This window comes from Monoraphidium neglectum (genome assembly GCF_000611645.1).
Source record: "Monoraphidium neglectum strain SAG 48.87 unplaced genomic scaffold scaffold01702, whole genome shotgun sequence".
NCBI lineage: Eukaryota > Viridiplantae > Chlorophyta > Chlorophyceae > Sphaeropleales > Selenastraceae > Monoraphidium > Monoraphidium neglectum.
The window spans coordinates 1,703-12,591 of NW_014011926.1; the positions used below are offsets into that span (position 1 = coordinate 1,703).

Below are 10,889 nucleotides of genomic sequence, written 5' to 3' on the forward strand. Positions count from 1 at the left end.
CCCCAGCCGTCCCCCAGCTCACGTCGTCGAGCCCCTCCAGATCAAACAGCACCGCCTCCCGCTCCCCGCCAGCACCCACGCCCGCCGCAGCCCCCCGCCGCGCCATCCCCAAAGCTGCGCCGCTGCCGTCTGCGCCGCCGGGCCCGCGGCGAGCGAGGCGCGCGTGTTCAAGGGTGAGAGTGGCGGGGGGCCCCAGGCGTGGCACGAGCAGTGCGTCGTCGTCCTCCGGGTCCACGCAGAAGGACAGCAGCTTGGCCACGTCCTCGCGCGTCACATTTCGAAAGTAATCCTGCAGGGTGGGCGTCAAGGAAGCGGGTGAGACCGTACAATGCAAGGGTTGGCGGCCACGTGCGTGTTCCGCCGTTACGTCTGATCAAGCGAGCACACGCGGAACGGAAGCGCGCTGCTTCTTGCCGCGCGGCTTTGCGAACAGGCCAGTGAGGGCCGCGAAATCGATCGGCGTCAGCGGCACGTCGAGCCGCACGGAAAGGGCCGGCGGCGCACCTCAACGAGAGCCCAGAACGGCGAAGTATATGCTGCGACCCCAATCTTGTAACCGGGATGCGTGGTCTCGGAGGGTGCGCTGCTGCTTTTCTGCTTGCTTTTAGGTGCCTTCAGTCCGGTGTTAGTGAGCAGCCCGTCCTCTTGCACCTGGAGCGGACCATCCCCGGAAGAACCCTTGCAAGGTCCCTCTGAAGCGGACGGCAGCGTGTGCAGGGCCTGCTTCGCGGCCTGAAACACCTCCTTGCCCGCCGAGATCGCTTCGGCGAACGTTAGGGCCTCAGGCTGCTCCATGATACCCTAGTAACTGCTTGTCATCCTGTTACATAGCCCATGAGGGCCAGGATGCGCGCAACATTTCAGATCATTTGAGATGCGCTGCAGAGCAGCGTCTCTATCATGTATACAGTTACAGGTTCCAGCATGCGCCCATACGAGGGTCGGCCGGGCGATCTCACTCGTCTCACTCGTTTTGCACCACGGTCCACCAGTGAGCTCGCAGCTGCTGCTCTTTTCAGCTATCCCTCCTCATATTTGAGGCCTCAATATCATATATCAACTCTCTTTTGATCCGCACAGCTGAGCCAGCCGTCATCTCAGCTTCACCCGCGTGTTGGGCAGCCACATCACATCAGGACGTTTTGGAGGGTTGATCTCGCCACATGCCAGGGTCTGATCGTCTAAGCTCAGCCAGCATTCCACAATGAAGCTGGTGTCGCCCTCTGCAACCTACTTTGGCGGCGCTCGTGCTGCTGCTGCTGATTATGGGTGGCACGACCGCGGCTTCCAGCGTGGACGTCGGATCCAGCACAGGCACAGGCACGCGCGTACTTGCGCTCATTGGCAGCGGTGAGATCCGCAGCAGCCACAGCCAGTTCTTCAAGGGGCTGGCGGACGCGGGGCTAGATGTGGATGTCAGGGGCCACAAGGAGGACGGCCTGGCGGTGCGCCGCTTTGACCGCCTCCTGTACGACCACGTCGTGCTGTTCGCGCCCCACGCCAATGGTGAGCGACCCGGCCGTGCGCCGGTGCGTGGTCCGCTGGGTGCGGCCTGCTGTTGTTGGCCTGGACATTGCGGGTGGTGGTCGCGCCATCTTCAGTCCAAGCCCCGCGCACAGCAGAGGGCGGCCATCCCCTGCCTGTCGGACGACGCTGAGAAAACACCGCGCATGCTTAGAGGCAGCTGAGGCTTTGACCTTCAATAATTGTCATCCTTTGCCGGCCTTGGCGCTTCTGATGCCGCAGTCTTTGGCGGAGACATCTCGCGCTCCGAGCTCCTGGATTTTGTCGACAACGGCGGCAACCTGCTAATCGCGCTTGCACCCGGCGCCAGCGACGCCGTGCGCTCCCTCGCATCGGACTGCGGCGTCGAGCCAGACGCACGCGGCGGGGCGCAGGCCGTTGACCACTTTAGCTTTCAGGCGGCGGGCGGCGCAGCCGATGCATCCCTCGTGGCTATCAGCTCCTGGGTGGACAGCGACGCGATCCTGGGGGCGGCGCGGCCTGCAGCGCCTGTGCTGTTCCGCGGCGTCGCTGCGTCAGTGCCCACGAGCAGCGAGCTGGTGAGCAGGAGCGGGGGCCGTGCCGTGGATGTGCTGGTTCGGGAGGGACGTGTTGGTGACTCAGAACCCAAGAAGTAGGGCTGCACCCAAAGCGCGTGGGTCAGCTGCTTGCAGTGACCTCTGCAATGGGTGCAGGAAATGGCATGAGCCAAGCCGGCCTCCCCCCCTGGCCCACCCTTCCAGGTGACGGTGGTGCTCTCGGGGGACCCCACCACCTACACAGCGGATCTCAAGCGCCCCGACGCGCCCTCCGGCCCCGCCGGCGCAGCGGCCGCGCTCGTGAGCGCCGTGCAGGCGCGCAACAACGCGCGCGTGCTGGTTTCGGGGTCCCTGGACCTGTTCAGTGATGAGCTGTTTGACGCGGCCGTCGAGGTCGCAGACACCGGCAAGAGGTGAGGTGAGGAGGGGCAGCTGTGGTGGGACACCACGGCAGCAACACACGCCCACCAGCTGCTCTGCGCCGGCGAAGCCTTCACAAAATGGCTCTGGCAGCCGGCCTGTCTCGGCGCAATCCTGTGTCACTTTCGTACAGGCGCCCAATTCATCACGATCTTGGATGTCACCCCTGCCCTGCTTCGCACCCTCCAACGCCCGACAGCTACCCGAAGTCTGGAAACCGTGCCTTTGCACTGGCGGCCGCGCTCTGGACGTTCCAGCGCCGCGGCGCGCTGCGTGTCGGCATGCCGCGCCACCGCAACCTGGCGACCGGGGAGGAGGGCCCGCCACTGTACCGCGTCAACGAGGAGGTGGAGTTTGAGATAGGCATTGCCGAGGTGGAGGGTGACGTCACCAAGCCCTTCCAGTGCGTGGGAACATTGGTGTAGCTGAAAAGGTTTTGCAAGAGTGTGTGTGTGTGTGTGGGGGGTGCATGTCGAATGTGTGTGTGCAGAGGAGAAAGGTGGGTGGGCATTTGAGTATGTGTAAGTGGAGGGCAGAGGAGCAGGGGAGTACAACTTTGTGGTTGTTTGAGGGCGCCTGCGCGCGGGGAGCGTGCATGTGTGTGGGCATGTGTGCGTGCGCTCTGTCAGTGTGACAGCACATGTTTGTGTGTGTGTGTATGTGTGTGTGTGTGTGGTGGGGTGTTGTTCTTGCTCCTGGTTTACTTGCTTCAGGCTGGAACCATTGCCTGCTGATTGCCACCCCTGAGGACCGACAGCCGCAGCAACGATGCTCTTCGTCCCTCCCTTGCTGCCGGCCCCTCCCACCCCGTCCGCCAGGGCCAAGGACGTCCAGCTGGCGTTCACCATGCTGGACCCCTACGTGAGGCAGCCCCTGCTGCCCTCGCCGGACGGCAAGTTTTCGCTGAGGTTCAGGGTGCCTGATGTGTACGGCGTCTTCACGTACGTCATCGATTACCACCATGCGGGGTACAGCTACGTCAATCTGCAGCGGGCACGTCGTAGGGGCGTGGGGGTTGGAGAGGGAGTGCCATGTGATTGATGTGCTACATGAGGCCAAACCCCTGTACTGCACTGCTCCCAGCCCAGTGCACGGGCGCAGGCTGCACCACGGAAATCAGGGCCCAAGGTGGCAGAGCGGCCTTGGCAGGCACGCGTGTGCTCTCGCCGCACAACCATCAGCCGTGGGCCCTATCACTCACCCTGGGCGGCCCCCGTCCTCGACTGCACCCCTCCTCCTCCCTGCGACCCCCCCCCCACTAGCAGGTCATCCCTGTGCAGCCCCTGAAGCATGACCAGTACGAGAGGTTCATCCTGACGGCATACCCCTACTACGCCTCAGCCCTCTCAACACTGCTCGCATTCTTCGTGGCGGGCTTCGCATTTCTATACAGCAAATGCGGGCCGTCCTCGCTGCAAAGGACGCTGGTGGTGCGGCATCTGCAGTCTTCTCGCCGCCGTATGCAAACGCCGTGGAGCGGCTGTAAGCTGCTCTTATTTGCGACAGCAGAGGGCAGGCCACGATGCAACCAAACATCACAGGACTGGTGGAGTAACTCTCAACAGTAGGCAGTCCAAAGACCATGACAAAGGTTACAACTGCTATGTTGTGAAATCTGGGGAGCAAGCATCAACTAGGAACCACGGAACGATAAGCTGAGGCAAACGCGGACACGGCACACAGGGCCGCCGCCCGCGCTGCATAGGTGGCTGCGACGGCCGGCTACTGGCTGGCTGGGGCCGCGCTCTCCTTGGGGCCGTAGTGCTTGACGTCCTTGAACACCGGCTGGGCGATCTTGCTGCGGTGGGGGTAAGGGGGGGGGCGTAGAGGGTTGGAGGTGCGAGCAGGGTAGGTAAGGGGCATGAAGGCAGCGTCCCTCCACATCCCTCCACCTGTCTGCGCCTCAGCCCGGGGGTCGCCGCCCCGCAATAAACACCGGCAGGGGTCACCAAGCTTCGCGGCATCAGCGCCCTACTGGGCCGCTGCACCCCAACGAACTCGGATGTGCGCCTGGCCCAGCAAGCCCGGCGACAGGCCCTCTGCATCCCCCTTGCCCCTCCGTTGGCACCCCCCCAATCAACCCCCTCTCACGTGAAGAAGTCTGTGACCAGCATGGCGCCCGCACAGAGGCCGCCAACCCCGATGCCTGCGACCAGGGAGGCGCGCTTGAGGCCGAAGACCGCGCCCACCGCCAGGCCCCCCACCACACCCGACAGCGAGTCGTCGCGCCCCAAATAGTCCTGCGTCACGCAGTCCGCCACTGAGGGGGACGCGCACAGACGCCGGCGGGGTGAGGAGGACGTGTGGAAGCCCGCGCCCAGCCGTGCTGCTCTTGCAAGCACCCGTTGCAAGCCCTGGGCCAGCAAACACATGGCCTACAGCAAGTTGGGACTGCCGTGCCCAGTCGCCGCGCTTGACAAGATGACGGCGGCGACCCGTGTCACACCCCACATCCGGCTGAGCGCGGCCATGGCCCCCGTCTCAAGGAGCGACCCGTGCTTCCCCGCGCGTGGGCTTGGCTGTGGCCCAGCAGCCCCGGTGGTCCTGCTGCACCCCAGAGCCGACGAGATCCATGAATAATCAGCCACGCACCTGCAAACGCCGCGCCCGCCGCCGCAAAGGTGGCCATGGGGCCCCACAAGGCGCGGCCGGTGACGCGGAAGCTGTTCATGCGAATGAGCTTCTCCTGGATGGTCAGCTTCTTGAGGTCGCCGTGTGCACGGAAAAAGCCCACAGGGACACTAGCAGCCGCCATCAAGGCGCCAAGCTTGGCGCCATAAGACACGCAGCTCTCATTGGTGGGCGCCTGTGCGCGGTAAGTGCACACCGCACGGAGCACACGGGGCGTGCGTCGGCAGGGCCAGCCGACATGGTGGTATCATTGCTGCTGCAGCAGGTGTGTCCGTGTGGGACTCAATGGGCACCATCACCATGTTGCTGGTCATTCCCGCCACCCACCATGATGTCTGCAGGCCCCTAGCGACGCAAATCGCCGCTGCGCCTGCGCTACTGATGCAGCAGTGCTGCACTGCAGCGCGCGCCAGCACGCAGCCCTCCGCGGCAGCACTCCCCCCAGCGCTGGAGCCAAATTAAGTGCTCCCTCCGCAGTTGTACACTGGCCTGCAAGCCTTAAAGGTCACCAAACCGAGAACGCTGAGTGATCTATGCTGCTGGGTCTCAACTGGTGCTAGACGGCAGGCAAAAAGATCAGAATGAATTTGGAAAAACCACCGAGGCAGGCTTCACTGCGTGGTGAACGCCTGAACGCAAGCAGTGTCCCCACAGATCCAGCAGCTGCTGCAAGCGAAAAGGGTTTGCCTAGGTCAGGTTTGATCACCACGCGTCTCATACCATTGCATGCATAGCACGACACGACTGCTCGGACAGCATCATAATCGACGGGCTCGACAAGGCGCCGATCTCGCAACGCACTATCGTATTTGCTGAACGGCACGTCGGCAGAGCAGCGGTTCAACGGTAAGCGTCAAGCCGCGTATACAGAGCGCCTGCTTGCTTGGATGCTACCGCGCTGCTTGTGCTGGTGCGCCCGCTTTTACAGGGGGCTGCAATGCGCAGCCGGCGCATGTGCGCGTCCCTGGCATGCTCGCGCTCAGGCCATACAGGCATGATACTGGCTCTTGCATCATCATCTTGCACACCTGCATGCGCCCACATTCCACAGCGCACTGCAGTGGCTTGGCTTGCTGTGTCTCTGCAGGGCGGCGTGGTCGGCGTTGTGGATGGCCTCCAAGGAGGAGAAGGAGCGGCTGGCGCAGGCGCTACAGGATGAGGCGCGACCGGTGTTCTTGGCCATAGGCCTGGACGAGAAGGTTGTAGAGTGAGCTACGGCACAGCAGCAAAAGGGGGCGCATCGCCTGCCCTGGTCCCGCAGCGCGGCTTGCCACAGTCTGCCTGCGTGTGCGCCTGCCCTCTTAGGCAGGGTCTGCGCGACCGCGCCCCATGCGGGGCTGCTTCTCAGCCGAGCGACGAGGCCAGGTCCCGCAGCTGGTGCAGCAGCGGCCTGCGGCGCAGCGCTCACGCGCATGCATTGCGCGGTGCACTTCCGGCTGTGCCCCGCCCGCGCCCCGCAGGCAGTCGCTGCGGAACCCCAAGTTCACGCAGGCGCTGCTGGACACCGCCAAAGAGGCGGGCGTGGTGGAGGGGTGTGCCAAGGCCAAGGGCAACCTTATCTACACAGTTGCCAGCAAGGTGGGGCCTGGGCTGGTTGGGTGCGAGCGTTGTGTGCGGTCATGCCACAGTAGGCGCACATGTCGGCTGGTCGGATGAGTCCATTCCAGCAGTCCAGTCCGGGCAGCATAAGGGGGCCCGTCTTGGCCGCAAGCTGAGCCCGCAGCCGAGGCGCGCCGGACCTTCATCTCACATGCGCCACGCCCCGCCGCTGCTTGCCCTCTGCAGCACCCCGCCAACGCGCTGGCCCACCGGCCGCTGCTGCTGACCTACGTCGTCAGCGAGCAGATCAAGGTGGGCGGAAGGGGGGACGGCGGCAGCCTTTCGGCAGCCGAGTCGCCTCACGAGTCTTCGAAGGCCTGCTGCAATCGCGTTGCGCTCGAGCTGGATAGGGCATGGTTTACATGCCCGCCAATCATTCACATCTGTGCACCCGGACCCCCATCCCGTTGCAGTCCAACGCCCAGCTTGACGGCGCCTTTGAGTACCTGAAGCGCGTCGGGCCGGGGGAGGTGTCCAGCGCCGAGCTCGAGGAGGCGGCCGGCGTGGGCGTGGTGGTGGGGCCCGAGGAGATCGCAGCGGCGGTGGGCGCGGCGCTGGAGGCGGCCAAGGAGCGGTTGCTGGAGGAGAGGTGCGCGGCCGCAAGACCATGAGATGAACAGGAAGATGGGGATGGGGTTGCTCAACGTCGTGGGCGGCGCAGAATGGGGCCATGGGTGTATGCCGTTGGGGGCCAAAGCGACGGCGCGGGGTGTCGGTCATCCTGGCGCCGAGCCGCTGCAGGCCAGCGTTTTCCAGCAGCGGAGCAATGGAGGTGCAGCGAGCAGCACGCTGCAAGCGGGCGTGGGGGCCGAGGGCGTAGGGGCCGCGGCAGCCACCTTGGTGCCCCCTCCCATGCTCCGCCGCCCCCGCTCCTGTGCCCTCGTAGGTATCATATGAACACCAACGTGCTGCTGGCCGGCATCACGAAGCAGCTCAAGTGGGCAGATGGCGGCAAGGTGGGCGCGGGGCGCTCGGGTGGTGGGAGCAATGGGGGCGTCACTGCGGGACCTTTGAGGCTTGGCTTGGCACGGAGGTACAAAGCTGGTTGGGCGAGCTGCCCCCTGGCGCTTCTCGTTGGCGTGCGGTGGGCATTGTGACAACGTGGGTTGTCTGAGCGGCTGGACGGGTTGCTGCGCGCGAGCAGGTGCGCGAGGTGCTGGCCGCAGCTGTTGAGGAGCTGCTGGGCCCAAAGACCGAGGCCGACCTGGCGCCGCCGCCCGACAAGAAGAAGAAGGCAAAGGTGGGGCGGGACTGCGGGAGGCGGTCGGAGGGGCGGGGGGCGGGCCTTTGCAGGTGTGCACACGCTGTGTGAGGTCGCTGCCCTGCCACCCCCTCGGTGGCGACGTGCTTGCTCTTGCTCTTGGTCCACGCGTGCTGCACCGCATCAGCTTCCTCCAGCTTCAGCCGCTCTTCCTGAACATTTGAGTGACGTCTGCTTATCCCACACCCTATTGGCTGCCGTGCAGGCCGAGAAGCCCAAGGCCAAGGAGGACCCCGCGGCGGCGGCAGCGGCCACCAATGGCAAGGCGGCGGGCGCCAAGGCGCACGCCGCGCCCGAGGACGGGGTGAGGTGCCAGAAGGGGTGAGGGGACCGGGACCGGTAGCACGGCGCGAGCCTGCAGCCCGCAGCGCCCCACTGGCACTGGCATCGCAGGACCAGCACTTGGGGGCCTCTGCCCCCGTCCCTTACCGATTGCCCAGTTGCACGCCACCGGCTGACCTGGGCTCCCACCCTCTGTCCTTACCGACCCACCAGGCTGCGGGCACCGACGACGACCCCTACGCATTCATGCCCAAGCCCGAGGAGAACAACAAGGTGCCATGAGGGGGCCACCACCATACGCGCTGCTGGGGCGATTGTGAAGGGGGAGAAGGGGGGCGGGGACGTGATTTGCGCCGCCCCACAGCAATCCTTTTGAAGCACCAGGGGCCCCTTAGGTTTGACAGCCCAGTCACCACGCCAAACTTGTGAGCCGCTGAAAACACAGTGGTGCTCTGGCCACACACTCGAGAAACACCCATTTGCACGCACATGCAGCGCCTGCAACACACACATACGTTTGCGGGAGCGCCGACGTGGACGAGCTCCCCCACTCCCCACCCCTCCGCGTACCAGGTCCACACTTCGGTCAACTTCAGCGACGAGCGCGGCGTCATGCGCATCGCCAACAGCGCGCAGAAGCTGGCGGAGCACCTGGCGCGCACGGGGGGCAAGCTGGTCACGCGCTTCCCGCCAGAGCCCAATGGCTACCTGCATATCGGCCACGCAAAGGTGCGCGCACCGCACACCTGTGTGTGTGTGTGTGTGTGTGTGTGTGTGTGTGTGTGTGTGTGTGTGTGTGTGTGTGTGTGTGTGTGTGAGGTCTCAGGTTTTAAGGTCGTGGCCCGGTGCTTGGAGGCGTGCCAGTCCTGCTGACTCCTCATTCCAAGCCCTCTGGCTGCACCGTGGGGCCCAGGGCTCCGCTCTGTGGCCGAGCACCTAATGGCGGCATTTCTGCACTGCCATCAAGCCTGTTATCATGCGGCCCTTACCCGCATGATTATCGCTCTCATTTGCACCCGGCTACACCACTGATGCAACATTTTGTCGCACGCTTACAAACCCGCCACATCCGCCTGCTCACAATTCACCCCCCAGGCCATGTTTGTCGACTTTGGAATGGCGGCGCGCTATGGTGGTGTGTGCTACCTCCGCTACGACGACACCAACCCCAACGCAGAGAAACAGGTGGGACCACGGGGCGCTAGGGGCGGGACCGCCCTAGCAACGGGACGGGGGACTTTGCGGCGGCAGATAGCTCTGAGCTGACTGTGCAGGCGGCCTCAGCCGAGCATGTGTCGCTCACACACCCTCTCGCTTTGCCCCGATCGCGCCCCGCACGCTCCCTGCTTTGGTTTCCTTGCGTCCCCATCCATGCATCCGAACCCCTCTGCCCATGTTCCCTGCCACCTCACGAGCCTCTCTCACCGCCATCACGCCAGCCCCCCCCTTCCTTTTGAATTCCCCCAGGAGTACATTGACCACATTGAGGAGATCGTGGCCTGGATGGGCTGGACCCCCTGGAAGATCACGTACGCGTCGGACTACTTTGACCGGCTCTACGACTACGCGCTGCAGCTCATCCAGGGGGGACACGCGTACGTGTGCCACCAGGTGAGGGGGGGTGCGTGCGCATGCATGCATGTGTGTGTGTGTGATTTGTGACTGTGTGTGACTTTGTAAATGTGCATAAGCATCTATGTCGTGTGTTTGTGTGTGCATGTGCGTGCGCATGTGGCAAGAGCACACCTTGTGGCTCACGCTGTGCAGCTTGTTGCCGGCTGCAAGCAAGCCCTGCTGCATGCCGCGACACCATGGATGCGCGGGCCCCATACAGGATGTGCGGGCCCCATACGAAATCCCCCTCTGCTCCCCCTTTCTGCCCCCTTCCTCTCCAACCTCCCTCTTCCAATCTTCTGCCTCCCCCACCCCCCAGACCAAGGCGGAGATTGAGGAGTCGCGGGAGAAGAAGCAGCCCTCCCCCTGGAGGAACAGGTGGGGGGGGGGCGTTCGGGGTTGGGCTGGGCCCGTCTACCCTTGGAGTGCCATGAATGCATAATGGCGCCACTGCAACGCCTGCTACATAGGGTCCATCGTCTGACGCGAGCACGCTTTCGTCTGCGATATCGGCGCACCAACACCCCCTTGGATGCGTCCTGCCCTTGATGCCGCCCTCGGCCCAAGGTCTGTTGAGGAGAACCTGCGTCTGTTTGAGGACATGCGGCGGGGGCTGTACCGCGAGGGTGAGGCCACCCTGCGCATGAAGATGGACTACCTCAACGAGAACCCCACCATGTGGGACAGCGTGGCCTACAGGTGACAAGGAGGGCGGGGGGAGGCCAGCCAGGGGCGGTCAGCGTTGGCGGTCTGGGAGGGTGCCTGCTGCGTGATGTCGATTGCAGACTGCAGCAATGACCGCCGCAGGATGCTTGTGGGGATGGGGGCCGGGGCAATGCGGAGGAGCATGCTGCTGGTGGAGGGAAGAACCCTTGCTGGCGGCAACGCCGCATGGCGAGCGCCCCCGATGTACACAACACTTCTTCCTGCTCACCTCACGTATCTTCGCCCCGGCCATCATTCGCCAGCCTCCTCTTACCACATCCACACTCACTCCTAAAAAAACCCCTCTTCCCTTTGCGCGCCCCCCTCCCCCGCCC

General features: G+C 64.4%; 4 protein-coding genes across 4 annotated transcripts in view; 2 read left to right on the forward strand and 2 right to left on the reverse strand.

The window, feature by feature from the left end:
- The window catches only part of MNEG_8759 (hypothetical protein), a gene marked incomplete at both ends in the record, with an annotated part of 2,205 nt that extends 1,410 nt beyond the window's left edge, over positions 1 to 795 (reverse strand). The window contains 2 exons of the mRNA XM_014042766.1: positions 23 to 289; positions 742 to 795. Coding sequence (XP_013898220.1) covers positions 23 to 289; positions 742 to 795 — 321 coding nt within the window. The remainder of the gene's footprint in view (positions 1 to 22; positions 290 to 741) is intronic.
- A 470-nt stretch (positions 796 to 1,265) lies between these two features.
- On the forward strand, positions 1,266 to 2,887 carry MNEG_8760 (oligosaccharyltransferase complex subunit beta; the record flags this gene model as incomplete). Its single annotated transcript, XM_014042767.1, has 4 exons — positions 1,266 to 1,506; positions 1,747 to 2,063; positions 2,247 to 2,455; positions 2,662 to 2,887. 4 exons carry the CDS (start codon positions 1,266 to 1,268, stop codon positions 2,885 to 2,887), a joined length of 993 nt encoding a protein of 330 aa, XP_013898221.1.
- Positions 2,888 to 4,184: 1,297 nt separating this feature from the next.
- On the reverse strand, positions 4,185 to 5,423 carry MNEG_8761 (hypothetical protein; the record flags this gene model as incomplete). The annotated part of the gene is made up of 4 exons (XM_014042768.1): positions 4,185 to 4,260; positions 4,554 to 4,722; positions 5,055 to 5,268; positions 5,421 to 5,423. 4 exons carry the CDS (start codon positions 5,421 to 5,423, stop codon positions 4,185 to 4,187), a joined length of 462 nt encoding a protein of 153 aa, XP_013898222.1.
- Positions 5,424 to 6,202: 779 nt separating this feature from the next.
- Positions 6,203 to 10,552, forward strand: MNEG_8762 (glutaminyl-tRNA synthetase; the record flags this gene model as incomplete). The annotated part of the gene is made up of 13 exons (XM_014042769.1): positions 6,203 to 6,300; positions 6,554 to 6,671; positions 6,879 to 6,944; positions 7,106 to 7,281; positions 7,579 to 7,648; positions 7,837 to 7,932; positions 8,159 to 8,257; positions 8,449 to 8,508; positions 8,809 to 8,964; positions 9,331 to 9,420; positions 9,703 to 9,846; positions 10,169 to 10,227; positions 10,417 to 10,552. The coding sequence occupies 13 exons, from the start codon at positions 6,203 to 6,205 to the stop codon at positions 10,550 to 10,552; spliced, it is 1,368 nt and encodes a 455-aa protein (XP_013898223.1).
- Between the last annotated feature and the right edge of the window lie 337 nt (positions 10,553 to 10,889).